Genomic DNA, 24,583 nt, shown 5'->3' with positions numbered 1-24,583 from the left:
TAAACAAATAAAATAAAAATGTATATGCTTTATAAACACAAATGATCACCTCATTCATTCTGTAAGTTGAATATGGAAGGTGTGGGACAAACAGCATAAGCTTTTTGAAGAATACGGAAGGTGTGTCTGGCAGAAGCACTTTTTAGGTGATCATTTGTGCTTATAAAGCATATACATTTTTGAAAATGACCTATCATTTTGCTAGTTAAGACCCTTATTCCTCATCTGGTATGGTAAGCCCTTTGAAGCTGCACTGAAATTGTAATTTTAACCTTCAACCGCTTGGGGCCAATTGAAGTCCACTATAAGGAGAATATCAAAAACATTAATTTCTTTTCGACTGAAGAAAAAAGGACATGAACATCTTGGATAACATGGGGGAGAGTAAATTATTAGGAAATTTTTATTTGAAAGTGAACTAATCCTTTAAATGCAGATCTGAACAACGGGAGAAACAAAGACACACCTGAAGAGAATACTGCTTGGGTGCTGCACGCCACAGAGTGAAAAATACATACTTTTTTGACATTTGAATTCTCCGCTGTAACGCGATCTCACGCGAACATATTTTCCATTTGTGCTGGTAGATTACAGCAAAACAATCCACATGCACCCAAACCTCTGCTCTGGTCGCGTCGCAGGAAAACACATTGTGTCTTAGCACTAAAGAAACGAACACCAACTATATGTCTCTGAATGACGAGAGACCGAGGCGAGAGAAGTGATACTTCCTCATGCATAATACCGCAATCATAATCTTATGCATATAACAGCGCAGTGATTGGATTGAATGAGCTTTAAGTCATGAATAAATGTAGAAACTGATGACGTCAGCATGTTCAACCAGCACATACTTGGAGCCAACCAGCACTCTGAATCCTGCCGGAAGTACACAATGATGTCAGATTTTATGACGTTGCTCTGACTTTGCTTTTCAAACCGGAAGATAGAGTTGCAATAGAGTTACATTTAGAGAATGATAAAGAGTTAGTTCACTTACAATGAAAATAATGTCATTAATTACTCACCCTCATGTCGTTCTAAACCTGTAAGACCTTCATTCATCTTTGGAACACAAATTAAGATACTTCTGATGAAATCCGATGGCTCAGTGAGGCCTCTATTGAGAGCAAAGCCATTGAAACTCTCAAGGTCCATAAAGGTACTAAAAACATATTTGAAACAGTTCATGTGAGTTCATTAGTTCTACCTTAATATTACAAAGCGATAAGAATAATTTTGTGCGCCAAAAAAAACAAAATAACGACTTTTCAACAATCTATCCAAAACACTACTTCAAGCTTCATGAATCTTTTGTTTCAAATATGTTTTTAGTACCTTTATGGACCTTGAGATATTCAATGGCTTTGCTCTCAATAGAGGCCTCACTGAGCCATCAGATTTCATCAACAATATCTTAATTTTTGGGAGAAGATTGTCTCGAAAAATGTGCCAAAGTGATGGGCAGCAGAACAAGGATAAACGTTTTATGTACAAAGTAAATATTTTGGTTTAATATGAAGCCAGTGTGAGCAAAAATTTAAACTCAACCAATTTATTTATTTATTTTCACAATTGAAAAAAAAGTGTTCTTTTTTCTGACTCTTGCGATGCGTTTGCTACATGCAATACCAGCTTTATCCAGCAGACGCCAAACTTTACCTGTTTTTGGTGAAGCTTCAGGTTTGTGCCAATTAACAGCAGGTGTTTCTTGTCACACTGATACTACAAATGTGTTGAAATGAAAAGTAATTAAGCATAGGAACGGTCACGTGAAACAGCAGAGGATGTGGCTGAACAGTCTTCTTATTGTTTTTCTCAGCTCTAATCATTTAGTATTCTCATTGAATTTTGATGGCAGTGACACTGACTTTGATTTGGAGGAGGACTGGAACTCAATGGAAAATTTCACACTAATTGCAAATGGTGATGGCGATGATGGTAATGAAGATTTCCGTGATGGATTTGTACCACAATTCAAAACTGGTTTATCAGGCTCAGAAGAAGCTAAGATTAAGCCGCTAAATCTACCGGTGTCGGTACGAATACCAGCATCTATGCTACACAAAGAACTTTTTACCCCAGAAATCGGCGGTAGGCCGATGCCTTCGCTGGTCAAGTCAATACTTCTGGCCGAAAAGGCCGCTGGAAAACCTGTGCAATCTGCCTTTGCTCCTGCGTCAAAGATGGTTGACGTGATGTGTTACCTGGACCGGATTCACGTGAGAGTGCTGAAAAGTTTGTTTACCAACCCCAGTGCATGGAAAGACTTAAAGCTGGGAACGTGTGCGGTCAATAAAGCCACGGATACTCACTATCACTTCCTGTACTATCTGAAAGGATGTGAAATAATTCGAGGGGTGGGTGACGGTATTTCTCATCGCTACTCCCCGTTAATGATCTTTCTAGTGACGTGACATGTCGTTTTATTTCAGGAGGATGCCAATCGTGTGACTTACACGAACACACTATACTATAGGCCTATGTCAGTCGCCACTGAGCTGATTGTGAGGGAGCTTCCATTTACTGTGCCTATTCGATGTAGCTACACAAAGTAAAGTGGTTTTTAACTTCTGTGTGGTACATTTTGTAGCGTTAAGTGCATTCAGTTTAATTGAGTGGCTTTTTTTTGTTGTAAACTTAATTTTAAGGTTCCATCGCTCTTATGCAGTAGGATTCTTGCCCCACATAGCAGGTGGAACCTTCTACAAGCCCCTACACCGTCAATCAGGGACCAGACTTGCTGCAATGGATGGTATGTTGTAAATCTTTCCTTTCAAGTATTTATGTATTTGAATATTTGAGCTGTTTGAGTGCTCTCATGAGCTTCACATTTCTTCTTTCAAATTCTCCAAACTTTTGCCATGTTCACTTCCAAGTTGCTCACAGATGTTTGTTTGGGACTGGACTGGTGGTTGTGATCAGCATGATGCCTCAAATTCTGTTGATTTGAGGTTAGTTTGTACTGAATTGGTAAAATTGCATGTGTAAACTGATTCGATTTTTGTCTGATTTTCAGCGTCTTGGAACAATCTTCTGGTTGGCCAGAGCTTTGTCATTGGCAAACCCATGTGCTTTGAAGCTAAAGGTTCCAGCATGGAAAAAAAAAAACGGATGTATCTGAACAGTTGTTTTGTCACTTCCCACCCAAGCCCTTTGTCAACGGATAAATATCCTGTGGTAGAGAATTATGGGTAAATATGCAATCTACATTCTAATTTGAGAAACCAAGCACATTGAGTTGGGTTTTCTATGTTAACAGAATGTCTTTAAGGTTGACTGTAGTTTAGGTTTCATAGAGCTGCATGATTCTGGATAAACTAAACCAAGTAACATGTAATTTACTAGAGGTTCTGACAAAATAAGTGCTGCAGTCCTTTTAAAAATGAGAATTTTTTTTTTTTTTTCATTACTGGATTAGAGTGTGTAAATGTGTATAATATCCATCTATATCTCACTTGAATGATTGAATGGCAAATAGAGTTGGAGTTTAAGTCACTTGTTGCCACCTACTGGTGTATGGATGCAATTTTATACAACTATTTCAAGAGTCTAGTTACTTTCAAAAGGTGATTTGCTCTATTTTGATTGCTACCTTAGACATCCAGTGTTTATATCCAAACTATAAACTTATTCCAGTACTTCTGTGATTTTAATTTCAATGTTTGTAACTAAAATACTGTTTGTAAAGCGGTTTCATAACTATACATGACATCTGCTCTCACTGGTTCAGCAGCAGTGCCAATGCAGATTTGAATGTTTGCTGTGATCGTACTTAAGGTTAATAGACATCGGCAACTCCTGTAATTTAGGAATAAGATCACATAGGTGATCTTTTAATTGTGTAGCTTTATGTTGTAACAGAAGAAAAATGATTGGAGTTTCTGTTCCAACTTTATCTCTGTATAGATGCCTGGTGGACAGCAAGAACAGCGCTCTGACAAAGTTCTACACCAGTTCTAACAAGTTGACTGTGAGATTTTGTATGACAGCTTTTATGTTTAAAAACATGGTTTCCCAGCCATCATCCAAAAAGGTAAAGTTTCATGTTTAATACATTGTCTTGTTGACTTTTTTTTTTTTTTTTTTTTTTTTAAATGTATGATTGAACAATTAGCGTCACACACCTGTAGGTAATAGGTGTTTTTTTTTTTTTGTTTTTTTTTTTTAAACTCTTCCCTTGATAGAGTATGTTTATGCATTGTGAGTTTGACTTTGGACCAGAGACCCCTACACCTAGTGCCAAGTCATGCATGTATAACGCAAAATACAAGGGGTGAGTTTACAAGCTCAAATTTATTCCCAAAATGTGCAAACTTTCTGCTCTGATCTTCCTTGAATATCATGTTACTGAACCATCTTTTTTTTTAGAGTGAAGACTATTAAAATGAATCCAAGACCTTAAGTGTAGACATTTGTGTGCTTCAGGTGGACCGAGCTGTATGGTGATTCCTCTGTCTGTAACTGCTGTGCATCTACATGTCCTGCTCCTCTAAGGGCAACTGGTCAGAATTAATTTAATTTCCCAAATTAAGTTTGATTTGCTCAAATTGTTTTCCCACTGACCAAGATCGTTTCTAACAGGTAGGTCAATGATCACCAGTGACTCCTGGGAGTTGAAGATGGGAAAGAAATCATCACTTTCACCAAAGGAGCCCATGCCTGATTTCTCATTAACTGGCCATGATGACTTTTCACTGTTCTGGGAGTCCGATTACTAGGAGGATGTCTTTTACAGATGGCAGATGTTTTAAGTTGGATCATAAGATGGCACTGTTATAAATAATGTGGTTATGCTTTGACAAGTTTAAGTGATATAAACAAATTTTTTCTGATTCTTGGCTTTTTTTTTTTTTTTTTCACCACAAGAAACATTTGAATGCATGATAAAGAAGTACAAGATTTAATGTTTTTTTCACATACAATACACATACAATATCACAAACTAAGTGGATCTTTTTACAGAACACTTCTTACTGATCCATATTCATATATCAGCACAGGCATGTTTCTAATCATCTCCAGTAAGTGTCTTTTGGTTTTTCTGTACAACTCCTCATTTAATAATGGCAGAAACAAGTTAATTGGCTTTCCTGTTCTGAACTCTTCAGGAAGTCCAATTTCAGTAGGAATAAGAGGGTTCCCCACCAGAGCATGGTCAAATGCTTTGTCTTCAAGTTTCTCTAGGAGGAAGGTCAGCAGATCACTTAGCTTTAAAACCATCTGCTCAGGGTCCCAAGATGAGGGGTTGTTGACAAGAAGATTCAACAGTGCATTCTTCAAATGGTAGCTTGTTAGCCCACATGGTCCAGTCAGGCCAGTTTGGTGTTTGTGTAGGAAGGAAAGGATCTGCAGACAATGAATATGGCATGCATTGTCAGGAAGCGTTTTGGTTGCGTGCTCAAGAAGGGCGTTTTCATAGTGTGTAAAACATATGGGCCAGTGGGTATCAGAAAATATGGTACAGGGAAGATTGGAGATCAGATGTACCCTTGAGTCTTTAAACCTGACAATGGGAGTGAGGCTGAACAGAATGACCTGTCCCGACCTGAACCGAACTTTCAGACTTCCAGGGTTTTCCCTATTCTGGAATATTAGCTCAAACTCATATTTGTGGCTGATCTCTTTCCATGCTTTCCTAATGGCTGTTTTAAACCACTTCACAACATGTGTTTTTGCAAGATATGAGCTGTTCTCTTCACATAGAAGGTCATTAATGTAACTTTCAGTTACATGATCATCCTTTTTGTTATCTGGATGTAGAAGGCACAACATATCATCATCATCATCTAGGTTAGAATTGCTGCAAGGGCAGGTGGTTGAACTTGCTGCGCCTTTGACCATCTTGATTTTACAAAAGTACTGGGTGGTTGAAGAACCTCTACTTTCTTTCAAAAGCTCAAATTCGAAGCTATATGGCTTTGGTGGGATGATGGGTATGTGTATGTCGCACACGATGCTCTTCCTTGAAGCCCATTGCTCGTATAAGCTGCCAACACCAACAAAGTCCACAATCTTCATGTCTGAACCTGCAGCGCTCATATTTTTCACAGTTTCCAGAAGGTCTTTCACAAAACCCTCTACAAACTCAAAAGTTTTCCATCTGTGACTGGGTGGAACCAAGACACATTGGTTATGGAAGCTAGTTAATGTCTCGTTATCAATATTAGATATTCCAGATAAGATGTTCTGGCATTGCATCTTCCTTTGCAGTTTGAAACCCTTTCCTAGGAACCTTTTCAAAAAACGAAGTAATGAAATCAAGGAGAGTGTCTTCCAAAAGTACCAGGTAAAGGTGTCCTCTTGATCACTAGATTGTTTCCCTTGAGTTATTGTCGACCCTTGGCTTGACGTGGATATGTTTTGGTCAACGACTAATCCCCGATCAACTTCATGATGGGTGTCAATCCGGCCGCTTTGTGGCTTTTCCGGCTGTGTTGCATCCCCCTGAGAGACGTTCTGGTCCACAGCAGACCCTGACTGGTCCACATTGACTTGTTTATGTGTTAGGTCTTCCTTTGGCATATGCAATGTCCGTTTGTCTTTGTCAATATCCAGTATTTCCTGGTCATCTGGTGCAAACTCCTTTTGGCGGAAGTCATTTTGCTCTCCCACTGGGGACATTTGCTCCTTATGCAGCTCCGTGGTTTTGACATTTGGCATAATTTGTTGAACATCTGACATATCCCCCTCTCTTCTTGGCACCGTGCGATCACTTTGTGACACTTCCTGATTTGAATGTGGCAGTTCAATGGCAACAGCTTGCTCCCCTTGTTCTAGCTTTGCCCTCTCTTTCAGAAGAAAGTGCTCATGGTTTTGCATGCTCACCGTGATGCTGTCATCTTGGTCGTGAGTGACATTGTGATCCTTTGAGAGCAGCATACTGACGACAACGAGAAACACCTTTAGAAAAGTGTCCTCCATCCTGTGAATGGAAAAAAAAATTACTTCCTCTTCACAAAGCTGTATTTTCTCTATTAAATTATTTGAAAATCCGTGAGCTTCATCATAACTGACAATAAAGAATAAAGTAACTATTGAGTATCAAGATACTTTTGAAATAATCAAGTGTAATATATTACTGCTCTGTACTTCCGGTAGGAATCGTGTATGTCATTCTCATATATTGTTTTTTTAATTTACGTTATACTTTATTACCTAATGCACCTCTTTAATAATACTTTCTTAATATTACCTTACCTCTCAATATCACACCTTTAAGTACAGAAAACGAAGTCTCGTGTGAAGCTGAAAAAAGAAAATGGTTGAAATTATTTTCACGAGGCTCTGTTTTTTTTTTTTTGCTTCTCACACAGGATGTACACTGTCAGAGTTTGAGTGTGACTACATGCTTCCTGATGCTGTCGTACAACCCCTTCCTCTTTTTTAAGACCGGTAACACACTCTTCATGCAAAGATATATGCAAGTTTGTACGATTGCTGTGTATGAATGAAAAAAATATAGTGTGAATCACTTGTAGTCATTGAAATAAAACATATTTGCATGTATAATTAGTGGTGCTTACTATTTATAAACAGTAACCTCTTTGATTGTCTCTAATGTGCTCTTAACCTTGTTAATTTTGCATTTAGATATCATCCTTTTAAAGATGTGGTTTAAATTAGTGATGTTATGGTGTTGTGCTCTGGAGTATAAAATCATAATACTCCAAAAGACTTACTGGTCACCAACATACACAGGTAATGAACAGAAAGAATCAAGTAGTCAACGAATATGAACAACTTTTTGGTGAACAGATTCGAGACACTGAGGTGAATCAAAATCCCACTATTAGCATTTTCTGGGATGTGTCATAGTTTAGTAATGGAGGCAATGAACATGGCCTTTGTTATGTCAGGCCCTTCAATTGAGCTGTTAGTGGAATCGACTCCAACCATGGAGAAGACTTGATTTCAAAGCTTAGGAATTGATTATTTTTTACTCTCAGCTCAACCCTGCATGAATACATTTGCATTTAAATCTAAGCACATCTCTTTATCTTGACTTTACATTAAATCAACTTTTGTCTTGCCACATTTTGTTAGCAGAGAGATGCATAGTATGTACTGCTGCCACATAGCAAGTGTGGCAAATATGGATGATTTATTTAATTAATAACACACCAGTGTTCATCAAACTTCAAAAGTTTTCCAGCAACTGTGCTGGATCCCACAGAAGATTAAATTTGAATAGGGTGAGGCAATACCTTTGCATGCGCTCTGAGCCACACCAGGTATGTAAATACATGTACTTCAAATAACACAAAGACTTTTGTGCATTGAAACTGAAATCATGATGTTTGGAGGGACAAAAATTTAAACAGACGGAAAGAAGATCAACAGATCAATCAAATCTCCACCTATGAACTGGGAATTGTTTACATCACGTGGAAGAAGGTGCGTATGTTGTTTTGTGTGACAGAGATGGACAGTATGAAGGCTGAAACTGATAACACGAATCCTCTGCTTTGACAGGTGAATTATAATTCTTTTCAGTTGAGTTCACAGAGACGACGGATGAATATTTGGCTGAACATTGCAAAATTCTCTAAGTAGACTGGGCAAGATATCTGTCTGACTGTAATTCTTCCCCACACAATGTTTAATTTGTTTTTAATGATGTTGTGTTGTAACCCTATTTACTTGGTCTTATTATGTACAGTTCATCATTAGACTGTAAGAGTCCAATTTGATAAAAAAGCTTTTATGAAAGACATTTTGCATGTGAAATATCAATATTGATCGTTAAGTAACAAATTTTCTTCTCTCACAGGTTAATATCAGGATAGACCAACCAACATATCAAAATGGATAAGTTCCGTATGATGGCCCAGATCCTCCAGTCCAACCAAGAGTCTTTTATGAATGGCATTTGTGGCATCATGGCCCTGGCTAGTGCTCAGCTATATACGTCTTTTGAATTCAACTGCCCCTGCATCCCTGAATATAACTACTCCTATGGGATCAGTATGCTGGTTATTCCACCTATATGGTTCTTCCTTTTGGGTTTTGTACTGAACAACAATGTCTCAATGCTGGCAGAGGAGTGGAAACGTCCAATGGGACAGCGGAGGAAGGACCCTACGGTCATGCGCTACATGTGTGTATCCATTTCCCAGCGATCGCTCATCGCGCCAGCCGTTTGGATCTCAGTGACTCTAATGGATGGTAAAAGCTTCCTGTGTGCCTACAGTATGGACCTGGATATGTCCCAGTTTGGCAAAAATGTAAGTGGATATGGACTGTCTCAAGAGGAACTCTTACGAACGCTGGCCAAAATTCCATGCAAGCATATATACGATGGCCAACACATTCTATCCAGAGACGCCGTTTCCAGATACATACGCTGTATTTCACAGGTACTGTATGTTGATCTGCTTATTGTAGTACTGTATGCTTGATATTAATTCAAAGTAACAGTAAGACTCCATTAAAATTACATTTTCAATGCTGCCTAAACTCAGCACAAAAGTTAGAAGTCTACAGAAATGTGGAGAAAGTATGAAAAAAGTCACAATCTTAAAAAAAAAATCATAATCACACTTTTCATAATATAAAAGTGAGCTCCTGCTTAGATCAAGGTTATAGTTAGGTAAAACCTTATAAAACATTAAAGGATTAGTTCACCCAAAAATGAAAATAATGTCATTTATTACTCACCCTCATGCCGTTCCACACCCGTAAAACCTTCGTTAATCTTCGGAACACAAATTAAGATATTTTAGTTGAAATCTGATGGCTCCGTGAGGCCTCCATAGGGAGCAATGACACTTCCTCTCTCAAGATCCATAAAGGTACTAAAAACATATTTAAATTAGTTCATGTGAGTACAGTGGTTCAATATTAATATTATAAAGCAATGAGAATATTTTTGGAGCACCAAAATAAACAAAATATCAAATTATATAGTGATGGCCGATTTCAAAACACTGCTTCATGAAGCTTCGGAGCGTTATGAATCAGTGTGTTGAATCTGCAGTTCGGAGCGCCAAAGTCACGTGATTTCAGTAGTTTGGCACATGATCTGAATCATAATTCGACACACTGATTCATAATGCTCTGAAACTTCCTGAAGCAGTGTTTTGAAATCTGTCATCACTAAATAAGTCGTTATTTTGTTTTTTTGGTGCACCAAAAATATCCTTGTCGCTTTATAATATTAATATTGAACCACTGTACTCACATGAACTGATTTAAATATGTTTTTAGTACCTTTATGGATCTTGAGAGAGGAAATGTCATTGCTGGCTATGGAGGCCTCACTGAGCCATCGGATTTGAACAAAAATATCTTAATTTGTGTTTCAAAGATCAACGAAGGTCTTACAGGTGTAAAATGGCACAAGGGAGAGTAATTAATTTCAGGGGAACTAACCCTTTATTTACTTAAGATAAATACGATGAAAATACTAATGTTACTAATTCACATTTGTTTGTCTATATTCTAAATGTTCCAGGCTTTTGGATGGTTGTTCTTGTTGATCATCACAATTGTTGCATTTTTAATCAGAGCCATTCGGCCCTGCTTCACCCAGGCCGCCTTCCTCAAAACCAAATACTGGTCTCACTATGTAGACACGGAGCGCAAGATGTTTGATGAGACTTGCACAGAACATGCCAAAAGTTTCGCCAAGGTTTGCATCAAGCAGTACTTTGAGGGTATTAGCGGTGAGATTCAGAGCTTCCATGATCATTCATGTGGAGATGATAGTGATGATGATGATAAACCTGAAACTGAAGAAGACAAACTGTTGGGGATTCGTCGCCAGGACACCATGAACAAGGTGCTGTGGGACTGGCACATGTGCAAACCTGCACTGAGTCTAAGAAAGTGTGAAGATTTTAGCGCTGGACAAAATGGAGATTGTAGCATGAATGCTAACAATAATCAAGATGGACATGTCTGTGATAAAACTGACCCTAGTGTGGGCCAAAAAGGCTTCAAAAGTGGTTATGTGAATGCTGGCCTTGATATTGGCCAAAGTGATGTGGGCAGGGGATATGATAATGCTAGCTGTAGTGTGGACCAAAATGGCTTTACAAAAAGAGAAAGCAAAGCTAGCACAAGCCAAAATGAATTCATGAATGGCGGTGTTCCTTCTTCATACAGTGCTCAAAAGAAAGCATGGGCAGTGTATTATAGTAAGGTATGAGTATCCTACTATATTGCTAAATTGCTTTATATGTTGTTATAACCATCAAAACACATTGATTATTGTAATTTCAATTACAATTAAATATTACTTATCACATTATATAACCAAAGCTATGAATGATAATTCTAGTTTAGAGCCACTTTTCAGAGTGCAAAATATATCTGTCAGTCTTAACTTTGTGTAAGAAGATACAAAAAAAAAAAAAACATTCTCTTCAGCAAAAGATTTTAAATAGAATGCAGTTTCACTTTGTGCCACCAGAGGTCACTATACAACACATCTCACCACAGCAACTTTTGACATTCTGTAACCTTTTTCAGTCCAAGAACTAAGGCCCTGCCCCAAATGGTACACTTCATATACACCTATGGACTTACAATGGTCACTGTGTATGTGTGATCATGAAGTCCACGAGATTGTGAGTTGTCCAATTTGTCATTTTAGGTTTCAGAAGGGTGCATGCCCACTTTGCGGTCGATATGCGCCCTTGATGTACACTTTTGCTGAGCCTGCACTGAAGTGAGCTCTGCAGCAGACTTCTTTCCGACAGTCAAAGCAGCATTACATCACGAAAGTGCGAAATTGTAGGAAGACTGCAGTGTTCAGGGTGCCATTTGGGACAGGGCCTAAGACTCTCTTAACACACTTTTCATTCTATCCAATATATATTAGTATTTTTATTTTCTTATATATATAATATATACACATTTGTACAAATAAAAGTACTAACAAATCTACATTTGTAAAAAATAAAGGAAGGCACAGTAAAAAATGTTTCCAAGCCATTTAAATGTGATCTTCATAAAAAAAAACAATAATTAATTAATTTGAATAATAATCACATTAAGGACTTTGAAGAAACCTCTGTTAATATTTATTTATTTAATACTATTTTTAATTAGCTTTTGTTTTCATTTAAATTTTAATAAAGGTCTACTAAAGATTTAGTAATTTTATTATGTGCTTTTGTCATTTTTATTCTTTTTTTTATATTTCTATATAGTTTTATTTGTATTTCAGTTTTAATTTGAATTTATTTCATTTATTTTCCAAGGAATTATTATTAATTTCATTTAAGTTTCTTAAGTGTACATTCTTCAATAAATATTTATGTTTTACTTTAGTTCAATTACCGAAAGGGTGATTTAAAGGGTTAGTTCACCCAAAAATGAAATTTCTGTCATTAATTACTCATGTAGTCCCAAATCCGTAAGACTTTCGTTCATCTTCAGAACACAAATGAAGATATTTTTGATGAAATCCGAGAGGCATCTGAACCATGTATTGGCACAGGGCCGTCGCCAGAACATATAGAATGGGGGGCATTCGGTTTTCATAGGGGGGCACATTTTTATAATCTGAAACAGATGTTCGCCAAAATAATAATGTCCCGTATTTATTATTAATGAAATAGACTTCTATATCTAAAGAAATAGACTTCTGTAATGAAATAAAGTTCTATATTACCACAAAAACACAAGATAGTTGATCCTAATTAGATCAAACTTCATCAAAAACTAAACCCCTTTGCATTATGGCAATATACTTTGCAAACACGAGGCACAAAAGCTTTTCAATTCCTTGAACAACACAATAATAAAAACACACTGCCTCCTAATGCCCCCCTTGGCGACAGGCCTGCATTGGCAGCAATGTCACTGCACTTTTTGAGGTCCAGAAAGGTAGTAAAGACATTGTTAAAATAGTCCATGTGACTGCAGTGGTTCAACCTTAATGTTGTGAAGCGACGGGAATCCTTTTTGTGCACAAAACCAAAACAAAAATAACCAGTTTATTCAAAAATCTCTTCTTTTCTATGTCAGTCTCCTACGCTGATGACGTAGTGAACGCATTGCAAAGCTTCCATGTTTACGTCCGAACGCTATTGGCCGGCTCCTGCATCAGCATCACATGTATGCGTCGTGCTGCTCACGTGTACGGCATCGGCCAATACTGAGCCGGCATTCGGACGTAAACAAGGAAGCCATTACTGCGTTCACTACGTCAACAGTGTAGGAGACTGACATAGGAGAGATTGTTGAATAAAGTCGTTATTTTTGTTTTGTTTTTGTGCACAAAAAGTATTCTCGTGGCTTCATAACATTAATGTTGATCCACTGCAGTCACATGGACTATTTTAACAATGTCTTTAGTACCTTTCTGGGCCTTGAAATTTGTTATGACGTTGCTGTGTATAGTGAGATCAGAAAGCTCTCGGATTTCATTAAAAATACCTTAATTTGTGTTCCGCAGATTAACAAAGGTCTTACGGGTTTGGGACGACATGAGGGTAAGACCTGTAAGACAGTGTATGGCATACTTGGCCGATTTTTGGACCTGTAGATTCTTTGCCTTTTTTTCCGAAACTGACTAAATTTGTTACAGTGTTGCACTTTCTTCTTGGTTCAGTTCACTTTCTCAAGGCAACATTTCAAAGTGTACCAAAATGTGATTATGCAAGTCACATGTGAGTAAAACTGTCCTCTTATTGGTCAGAGTTTCCTCTGCGTCATCCATCAAGATGGATTGACAAGTTCGCTCCACAAACTTATTGTGGCTTTATAGCTGTCAAGACACATGCAAACACTTATACAAATGTAGCCAACATTCCTGCTCTAACTGATAAATGAGATATATTTAATTTTATTTTAATTATATATATAATGCAGTTAGAGCAGGAATCAAGGTTTCATCACGAGAGCCAGGTGTGAAACAACCTTAGAATGAAATGTAACCAGTGATTTGGACTACACTACACAACTTTTGCTGATTTGAGTTGACAGATTTCAAAGAAATTTGTGTAGTGGATGATGGTCACAGACTTTTTAGCTTCAAAGTTATCAAACATGGTTGATATTTTGAGCCGATTTTAGAACACATAGCCTATTGTTTTCATTTGTCATGCATCTCCTACCTAGACAGCAACATAGTGTGGCCCAGATCCGGCCCACATCTGGTACTTGTGGATCACACGCAGACCAGATATGGGCCGGATCTGGGCCATCACTATGATGCTGTCAGGGTAGTAACAAGGCAAGTGTTTCTGCATGAGTTTGTTTTGTTCGTAATGACTTGAAAGTCTGGTATTGTGTGATCCTCTGTCGTTTAGTGTACAAATTGTACAAAGCCAGCAAGTGTGTGTGACACATAGTGTGTTCAGATTTTAAAAGTCATGTAGTATATTCCAGCCTTTAGATAACCAGCAAATAATCTGGTTGACATGAAACTGAACTGTGCACTACACAGATAAGTCATTAAGATTGCTGAGTGCAACAAACAGAGACACAGGGAGCACATGGTTGTTAGGCAAGCAGCAGCTGTTTTCTCTAGAGCAGAATCTCGCACCAGTGTTGGGGGTTGGTCGCCTGAGTCTGTTGTTTCTTTTTCCGCCCTTTCTCTGTTTAAAAGCTACAGTTATATTCTGTGTTTGAACATAAACAGGCTTCCATCATGGCAGTGCTTTAGTAGGTCAGACAGAAACACGATCTGCATCTGATCTGATGTGCTGCATATATGTGTCACCGCTTTAACTCATGCAGTCTGCCCCATTTTTTTCACTCTCACTTGTTTTGTCTGTCACCTTCGGCTTCTCTTTTCTGCAGCAGAGCGCATGCATGTGGCGTTACTTCCTCTAAAATGTTGCAGCCTTTACACACAGAAGAAGAGGAGGCCATCCTGTGACTGCAGTCGCGCAGTGAGAGCGTGAGGGATTGGAGGAGGGGAATCGCTCAGGAAGGGAGGGAGGGATTGGAGGACAGAGTTGCGAGGCAAACCAGGATCACATGAGCACAGATCTGTTTACAAACTGAATGTGTGCGGCCAGGAAAGACGCAGGAGCCTTCCTGGAGAATATTACTGGCCAGCCTCACTAGCACACATCTTTAACCCCCAGATGCTTGCGTTTTGGCTGGGATATTTGTTAAATGAGCTGAGGGACGATTCGTTTTTTGTCTACTTTTTTGATGGAAGGATTGAGAGAGCAGATGGTTTTAGGTGGAGAGAAAAAATACTCCCCCACACAGGCGCACACACACACATAAACACTCCAGTGGCTTGAAAATACCATTCTCTTCCTTCTCTAAAGGGCCTGCTCTTCGATAAAGGAATATACCTGAAAAAACAAGGCAGGCCAAGAGCGACGTCAAGGAAGAACTGCTGGAATAACCGACAAGAGACTCAAAGGCATGCCAAAGTCTTTTGCAAGAGGGTTTGAAGGATAACAAAGACTGTAGATGGATCGTATGTTGTTCACAATTCTGCACGTACGGATGTTTAGTGCTCACTAAACCACCAGACGCAGGAATTATCAAGGAATTTGTTAACTTTTGTGTGTGACTACACAAAGAAGATCACATCTGAAGTGCCGTTCGGCCACATATGGACTCGTTCTCAAAGACAAGAAGAATATCAAGGGCACATTATGCTCCCTTTGTCTCTGTAACAAAGCACCTTGTGCATATTCACATCAGCGGAGCCAAAGAGTGATTGAAATCTTTTGTTCTTCGATGCTGGCATCATAAGAGTGGAATGAATGGAGGAATAATTGAACTATAATCAAGACAGCACACCCTATCATTTTAAGAGCTGGTTTTTAGACCCGTCGGCCCTACGGGAACAACGAAGGGTGCACAGTGGCAAATTGTCGGGAATAAGTCAAGCTGGAATCTGGTTTTCGGTTGTGTCCTCCAGCCCCCGCATTGCCTGTTCCAGACAAGCAGTGAGTTTGCAGCAGCAGTGCTTGGAGTCAGATTACATGCAACCATTCCAATGGTGTAACGGTGAGTGGCCTTTGCGAAAAAGTCCAAGCTGAACTTAAGTTTGTTTTTTTCCCCCCAGCATTAGTCACTGAAGTGCTGCTGAGGATGTTGAAACCAGTTTGAAGAAGTCAAAGGGAACTATTCAGAAAGGTCAAAAGTAGCTTGTCAAGATATAATGAAATATTCGTGCTATGTTGAGACTGTTTTTAACAACCCGCATGTTGTCAGCCTTTTGCTTTTCTGAAAACGGATATGTCTAGAGATTTATTTTTAGATGAAATCATGAATCGACCTGTAACAAGTCAAATGTGACAGTAATGCTCAGTAAGTAGACAAAAAAATGCTTTCTGATTATCGGAAATTGCTCAGATTCTGATTACGTGTACGTCATGTCATGTAAACGCGTCAACCCGATTGTCTAAACCAGATAAAGAAAATAAGGCAGCATATTTATGTATTACTGATATTTTTGGGTCATATACGATATATATACGATATATATACGATATATATATATATATACGATATATATATACATACGATATATATATACATACGATATATATATACATACGATATATATATACATACGATATATATATACATACGATATATATATACATACGATATATATATATATATATATATATATATATATATATATATATATATACACGATATATATATATATATATATACACGATATATATATATATACACGATATATATATATATACACGATATATATATATATACACGATATATATATATATACACGATATATATATATATACATATATATATATATATATATATATATATATATATATATATATATATATATATATATATATATATATATATATATATATATATATATATATATATATATATATATATATATATATATATATATATATATATATATACGATATATATATATATATATATATATACGATATATATATATATATATATATATACGATATATATACGATATATATATATATATATATATATATATATATATATATATATATATATATATATATACGATATATATATATATATATATATACGATATATATATATATATATATATATATATATATATATACGATATATATATATATATATATATACGATATATATATATATATATATATATACGATATATATATATATATATATATATACGATATATATATATATATATATACGATATATATATATATATATATACGATATATATATATATATATATACGATATATATATATATATATATACGATATATATATATATATATATACGATATATATATATATATATATACGATATATATATATATATATATATATATATATATATATATATATATATATATATATATATATATATATATATATATATATATATATATATATATATATATATATATATATATATATATATATATATATATATATATACGATATATATATATATATACGATATATATATATATATATATATATATATATATACGATATATATATATATATATATACGATATATATATATATATATATATATATATACGATATATATATATATATATATATATATATACGATATATATATATATATATATATATATACGATATATATATATATATATATATATATATATATATATATATGATATATATATACGATATATATATATATATATATACGATATATATATATATATATATATATATATATATATATATATATATATACGTATATATATATATATATATATATTATATATATACTATATATGATATATAATATATATATATATATATGATATATAATATATATATATATATATATATATATATATATATATATATATATATACGACCCCCAATATATGTTCAGTAAGATTTTTTTCTCACCAAGTTTGCATTTATTTGATTAAAAATACAGTAAAACTGTAATAGTGTGAAATATTACATTTAATCCATTTTCTATTTGAATATATTTTTGAATGTAATTTCTTCCTGTGATCAAAGCTTCATTTTCAGCATCATTACTCCAGCTTCAGTGTCGTATGATCCTACAGAAATCATTCTAATATGATGATGTGCTGCTCAGGAAACAATTATTTCAACATTGATGATAAAAAGAAATTATTATCAATGTTGAAATAATAGTTATGCTGCTTAGTATATATATGGAATATATGTGAAGCTCTTTTTCTGAATAAAAAGTGTTAAACAGAATATAGACCATAATCAGAATACGAAAATGTATCATGGCATTCTTTGAGTTCCATTCATACAATAAAAAATATCATACTCATTCAGTCATAATCATTCATAAGAATGATAATAAAAATAATAATTCAACAAAAATGTATTGAGTTGTATTACTGTAGAGAAATTAAATATTTTGCCTTTGTATATGACAAAACATAATAATAATGATAATAATTGTTGCCTGCGCATATGGCACACATTAAATCTCTTCATACCGTCCCCATCAGAATGACACAAGCTTACAATAATCTCTGTGGAAGCCCCTTCATATAAGCACCTTAGATGAATTGTTCCACAGACTCAAACTAAGGGGGATTCTTGCAGACGCTGCGTTAATCTTTAACTCTTACAGTACGTTGACTGACTGGGGGAATATGAATGGAGAACAACTTATATGGTTAGATAACAGTAAAGTATGAATGGTATACTCTTATAACACACATATGGCTTCACGAAAGGCCAGATGGTGGTTTGTTGGAGGCAATCCACAGTTGTTCATATTTGTTTTTTGCATAGCTAATTTGCAAAAATTCCCTTGAAAGTGGGCGTACTGAAGAACTGTGTTCTTCCTGCTTGTGTGTGGTTTGAACTGCTGATTTGAGTGTGTGTTTGTGTGTAGGCTGCCTCTGTGGTCTAGGGCTGCAGCATTCAGACTGTGATATGTCAGAGGAAGACATCTACCGTCTGCCGCTCAATGTGTACGTCATCGTACTGGGCATAGGCATGTTCATCTTCATGCTCAGTGTAATCTTCTGCTGCTATCTGTTCAGGCAAGAACCCAAACACACTCACCACACCCGCACAACTGCTGTTACACAAATCAGATGTGTCCTTTGTTGCGTTCTGCTCCTGTAACGACATGTAGAAAGACACTGAGAAATGCAAACTATATACTAAGTTCCAGACATCTTTCTCTCTCACTCTTTTTTATACATAAGAACATTTTGGTAACATGGCATTCAATTATGAAAATGTTATTTTTTAATGTTTTCTAAGGGAACATTCCATTCTGTGAACATTATGGGAATGTTACTTTTGAATGTTACTTCTCTGAATAAGTAGTAACATTAAAAACAACAAAAACAGAACTAAACATTTCAGGAAAAAACATTCCATGAATGCTGTACAGATAATGTTTTTGTGCTAACGTTCTGATAACATTTTTAACGACCAGATAACTTTGAATGAACATTCTATTAACGTTACTGGAAGAACGTTTGTTCATAACTTTGAGAGAACCTTGTCAGAACGTTCCCTGTGAGCTAATCACACATATATTTAATGAATAATAAATACTATTTTATTTAACAAATTAATTATTAGTTTAATTTACATTTAAAAACTTTGTCAGACTTTAAGATGACAGTATAAATTACAAGTTATTAGTATAAACTAGTATAGAAGTATTGTACGTATATGCATATGAGAGTTTGACAGGAAATGCTGCAACAAAATGATTTACACAATCACAACATCTCTCTTTTGCACCACCCACAGCAGTTTTTGCAGTTGAACTCAGGAAGTATATAAGTGTTGTTTCATTTTTTTTTTTTTTTTCTCTCTTCTCTTTACAGGTTGAAACAGCAAGGCACAAGGGAGCAGTACAGCTACAATGAGGTGGGCCTAAAACAATAGAGTTAGATATAAATATAGCATAGTCTTTGCCAGAGTCTTGATGAAATCCAATCTAACAGATGACCTTCATGATATACTTTGCTTATATAAATAGTTAGCATGCAAGCATGACACAAGATTTTCCATGACTATGTTACAGAAACGCATGAAAGTTCATTTTGTCTTTTTAAAAATTGAAGAAGGTGCTTACCTTCATACAATGTTGGTCAAGCTCCTCTGAATTTATGTCAGATAATAATTCATCTAAAATATGTAATGAAGCTCACAATAAAAACATGTGACCTTCTTTAAAAAAAAAAAGCATTAAGACTCAAAATTGTATTCATAGAAAGTGCTATATAACATGTAAAGAGAAACACCTAGACTAAAATGCAATTGGAAACACATTAATCGATACAAAAAGCACACTTGTCAATTCTCAGTTACTTACAGTGGCTTTATCCTGGTAGAGATCGATCATATATGTAACTTTTTGATTATTAAAATACTTTATTCTATCCCAATGTAGAGACAACTGTAAGTACACCGTATATATGTTAATTTTCTCGAGAACTACAAAACAGTAAGTATTTCTGTGGACTTGTATGAAAATTCGCCACAGCGATTTGTCTGTTCAGTCCTACACAACAATTTAACGGCTCTGTACGCAACGACGCTGACTCGATCAATGGCGTGAGTTGTGGGCGTGGCTATCTGCTTGTCGATCAACGGCTGATGAGGGGCTGTTTGGAAAATTACAAAGTTTTAATTGAAGCGATTTAAAGGGTTAGTTCACCCACAAATGAAAATAATGTCATTTATTACTCACCCTCATGCCGTTCCAGACCCGTAAGACCTTCGTTCATCTTCAAATTAAGATATTTTTGTTGAAATCCAATGGCTCCGTGAGGCCTTCATAGGGAACATGACATTTCCTCTCTCAAGATCCATAAAGGTACTAAAAAAATATTTAAATCAGTTCATGTGAGTACAGTGGTTCAATATTAATATTATAAAGCGACAAGAATATTTTTGGTGTGCCAAAAAAAACAAAATAACGACTTATTTAGTGATGGCCGATTTCAAAACACTGCTTCAGGAAGATTCGGAGCGTTATGAATCAGCGTGTCGAATCAACTGTTCGCTGAATCATAACACTCCGAAGCTTCATGAAGCAGTGTTTTGAAATCGGCCATCACTATATAAGTCGTTATTTTGTTTTTGGAGCACCATAAATATTCCCGTTGCTTTATAATATTAAGGTTGAACCACTGTAGTCATCGGATTTCAACACAAATATCTTAATTTGCGTTCGGAAGATTAATGAAGGTCTTATGGGTGTGAAACGGCATGAGGGTGAGTAATAAATAAACTATTTTCATTTTTGGGTGAACTAACTCTTTAACACTAAACAACACATTGTCATTTTTCTTTATTTTCTCTTACAGGTGGTGTTGAAAGGTGCAGGAAAGAAGCTGAGCCTACTGGGAGTAAGTTTCATAAGCTCTCTGTAAAAGAACATTTTTACATTTTACCACATAGTTTAAACTATGTTGTCTAAAATTTGTATGACGTCAGAAATCTCAAACCATTATGTCACAAAATGTCACAGACAGCATAAGTAAATGCATGGACAATCAAAAATTCTGCATAGAGTTTTAAAAACTACTTTTTAGAGGAAATCATGACATATTACTTATAAAATGTAATGGAATTAGCTGAAAACCTGTGCTTTTTTAAAATGGTACAAGTTCATTTGCATTACACACTAAATAGGGTTAAATATATCAAATTATGTGACTGAGTTCAGTATCCTGTTGATTACGTTGGCAGCATTTCTTGAGAAGAACTATTTATGAACACAAGTGTCAGAATCAAAGATAGTTCTGCAGTTCATATCTCCCACGTAGTGCATTAAAAATTCCTTCACAAGCGAGGCTCAATTAGGTTATGATGTATTCACTTGATTAGTAAAAACCTCAGGGGAAATTCTTGATTATGCAAATAGACCTCTGCAGGATTTTCTGGTCCTCTCAACCACCTGGTGAACTGCATTATGGGAGCCCAGACGTGATTTTCTGTAGATTTCCAGTCCCCTTCATGCAGTAGGAAAAAGTGTGACTGAAACCAAAACAAAGGGACAATGTTGGCAAGGCTACAGCCAGCATTCCTGTAGCCTACTGCTAAACAGATAAAGTGTTTGGATTATGTGTGTAAAAGAAAGGGACACTAAATTTGTTTTGTCTATTGTGTCACAGCAGCCCTGTGCCGTGTGCCTAGAGGAATTCAAGACCAGAGACGAGCTGGGCGTGTGCCCGTGTTCACACACCTTCCATAAGAAGTGAGTTCCACAGTAACAAGTGTTTACTTAACGGGAGACATTTACTTACGCCAAGGCCTGCTGGGAATATAGAGCTCGCAGAATTCCACAGAAAACACATCAGTCACAGTTTCACACATTACTTGCCTTTGGACGTTTATTTTTAATGACATCAAAAATTAAAGTTTTGTGACTATAATTTATCAATTTGAGGCCACTATGTTAGAGAACTCCTAATAAACACAACAGTGAGAAAACAGACCCAAAATTTCGATGACACCTCCCCCTAATATATCCAGGAAATATTACACAAAAATATTAACTGTTTTCAACATTGATAATATAAGTTTCTGGAGCATCAAATCATATTAGAATGATTTCTAAAGGATCATGTGACCCTGAAGACTGAGTAATGATGCTGAAAATTCAGCTTTGCCAACATAGGAATAAATTACATTTTAAATTATAAAATAGAAATGAGTTAAATGATAATATTGCTGTTTGTACTACTTTTTTTGATTAAATAAATGCATAAAAGGCTTCTATCAGAAACATTAAAAAATGTACAGACTCCAAACTTTTGAAAGGTAGTATATATGAGTCCATTTACATTCTCCTGAGAACCAGGAGATTTTTTTTTTTTTTTGTAAATATAGTTTTTTTTTGTCATTACATTGTTTGGAGCTTAAGAAACAAATGGGAAAAAAACAAAAAATATCTGAACTTTGAAAAAATATATTTTATTCATATGTTGGTGTCTTTAGTGGACATCAGGACTGTATGAAATGACATGGCAAAAACAATGGATTTTTTTTTTTCATAAGAATACCTAATATTTCATAGGAATATTGATTTATAATTTCGTTGCCTGTTCACTTGCGTCTCCCAAAATGCCTGATTTCCTCAAAAGTCCTGGTGTCCTCTACAGTGGATATGAAATCGATGTCTTGTTTCGTAACAAAGATGTTTTCTGATTTGAAACCCAACAACAATTTCCTGAGATGTTGGTTTATGATAAACAATTAGAAAATTAGTCAGATTTAAATTGCAATTACAAAATATTTCCATAAGAATGCTAAATTTGATCATTCAATCATTTTTTAAAGATCAAGGTCATGATGAAACCTCCAAACATTTGGTATGTGAAAAGCCCTGAATCTGCTTTTTACAGGACATCCAGACTGTGGATGAAACACATATGTTTTCAGAGAAATTTGCTAAAATATTATGTCTACTACAGTGGACAAAAGTCTATACTTGGGTCTCAGGAATATAAAATTAAATATAAAAAACCCAAATATAAAAAAATATAAAAAAAAAACCCAAAAAATTATATTAATAAATAATATAATGCAATGCAATTTAGATGTATGAATAATAATCTCTTATAACATGCATCAGAGCCCTGAAGACATTTAAAGGGTTAGTTCACCCAAAAATGAAAAAAACTGTCATAACTCACTCACCCTCTTGTCGTTCCACACCTATAAGACCTTCGTTCTTACAGGTCTTACAGGTGTGGAACGACATGAGTGCGAGTAATTAATGACAATTTTCATTTTTGGATGAACTAACCCTTTAAGTATCACTCTTACTATTGCGCACACTTTTGACCCCTAAACAAACTACAAGCAACAGCCTAGCATTGTGGTGGCCATTTTTGCATGGGCAAGCAAAATGCCAAAGTGCAAAAACCTAGTCTGCCATTTGCAACCACATTTTTAAAGAAATCTTTCATTGTAACTTGCAGGTGCCTGCTGAAATGGTTAGAGATCCGCAGCGTCTGCCCGATGTGCAATAAACCCATCATGCGTGTACAGAACGCCGACGCCCCACGAGGAGCTGAGGGGCTGCAAGACCCAGAGGAGGTGTGACCCCAAAAACTGTACGGCCCACGGCCAGATTAACACCCTCCAGTTCTGCGATTGTTGGAACAAATCACGTGACCTGCTAAGGCTCTCCAAAGCCATCTATATGCACCGCCACAGCGGACCCGGAGAACGCGAGATACCAGGACGACAACGTTCAGCCTCCACTAGTGATTCAGTACCATTTTGCCAGTAGCCAAACATTAAAATAATCTCCTATATATCGTGCCACAATATTCTTTAAAGTAGTATCGTGCCGAGGTTCTAAAACGAGAGACACACCGTGCATGCTGGGTAACGGACGTCAAAACGAGAGGTAAATATCTCAGGAGTTTGCCTCAGGGGATCTAACCAGGAATCAAAAGAAAACATTAGACTTCGGCAATTAAACTTTTACTGTCGATGGACTGCCGTATATATGTGACAATAGGGTGTAGGTGTAGTGCTCTGTTTGACTGGTACTACAGGTCTTCATAAAGATCCTGCGTAGTCCTTACAGAAATATTCAATATGTAATCAGTAACCAGCAGTTCTTCTCCATTTATTGTGTTCATTGCTTGAATTGTTCCTTTCTCTTGT

At 35.8% G+C, this 24,583-nt stretch overlaps 4 protein-coding genes across 6 annotated transcripts; 3 read left to right on the top strand and 1 right to left on the bottom strand.

The window, feature by feature from the left end:
- Positions 1–1,778: 1,778 nt before the first annotated feature.
- zp3c (zona pellucida glycoprotein 3c) lies at positions 1,779–4,764 on the top strand. The gene is made up of 8 exons (XM_067405058.1): positions 1,779–2,360; positions 2,436–2,554; positions 2,652–2,755; positions 3,020–3,194; positions 3,910–4,036; positions 4,188–4,276; positions 4,429–4,505; positions 4,585–4,764. The coding sequence occupies exons 1-8, from the start codon at positions 1,788–1,790 to the stop codon at positions 4,719–4,721; spliced, it is 1,401 nt and encodes a 466-aa protein (XP_067261159.1). The 5' UTR covers positions 1,779–1,787; the 3' UTR covers positions 4,722–4,764.
- A 150-nt stretch (positions 4,765–4,914) lies between these two features.
- On the bottom strand, positions 4,915–7,333 carry LOC137032578 (inositol 1,4,5-trisphosphate receptor-interacting protein). Its single transcript, XM_067404372.1, has 2 exons — positions 7,201–7,333; positions 4,915–6,925 (listed from the first exon to the last, which is right to left on the bottom strand). The coding sequence occupies exon 2, from the start codon at positions 6,922–6,924 to the stop codon at positions 4,960–4,962; it is 1,965 nt and encodes a 654-aa protein (XP_067260473.1). The 5' UTR covers position 6,925; positions 7,201–7,333; the 3' UTR covers positions 4,915–4,959.
- Positions 7,334–8,330: 997 nt separating this feature from the next.
- On the top strand, positions 8,331–11,361 carry LOC137032962 (calcium homeostasis modulator 1). Of its 2 annotated transcripts, none has more exons than XM_067405013.1 (3): positions 8,331–8,397; positions 8,774–9,359; positions 10,457–11,361. In XM_067405013.1, exons 2-3 carry the CDS (start codon positions 8,808–8,810, stop codon positions 11,150–11,152), a joined length of 1,248 nt encoding a protein of 415 aa, XP_067261114.1. In that variant the 5' UTR covers positions 8,331–8,397; positions 8,774–8,807; the 3' UTR covers positions 11,153–11,361. The 2 variants fall into 2 exon arrangements, with proteins under 2 accessions (XP_067261114.1, XP_067261113.1); XM_067405012.1 differs by having other exon boundaries at positions 8,377–8,580.
- A 3,525-nt stretch (positions 11,362–14,886) lies between these two features.
- zgc:175214 (uncharacterized protein LOC557610 homolog) lies at positions 14,887–24,561 on the top strand. 2 transcript variants are annotated; one of them, XM_067402475.1, is made up of 6 exons: positions 14,887–15,933; positions 18,822–18,972; positions 19,777–19,819; positions 21,265–21,306; positions 22,075–22,157; positions 23,887–24,557. In XM_067402475.1, exons 1-6 carry the CDS (start codon positions 15,909–15,911, stop codon positions 24,008–24,010), a joined length of 468 nt encoding a protein of 155 aa, XP_067258576.1. In that variant the 5' UTR covers positions 14,887–15,908; the 3' UTR covers positions 24,011–24,557. The 2 variants fall into 2 exon arrangements, with proteins under 2 accessions (XP_067258576.1, XP_067258577.1); XM_067402476.1 differs by lacking the exon at positions 14,887–15,933 and adding an exon at positions 15,990–16,236 and having other exon boundaries at positions 23,887–24,561.
- The last annotated feature ends 22 nt before the right edge of the window (positions 24,562–24,583 follow it).

Source organism: Chanodichthys erythropterus, chromosome 12 (genome assembly GCF_024489055.1).
Source record: "Chanodichthys erythropterus isolate Z2021 chromosome 12, ASM2448905v1, whole genome shotgun sequence".
NCBI lineage: Eukaryota > Metazoa > Chordata > Actinopteri > Cypriniformes > Xenocyprididae > Chanodichthys > Chanodichthys erythropterus.
Note: the sequence above shows the minus strand (reverse complement) of the source record. Positions and strands in the feature narration are given on the sequence as shown.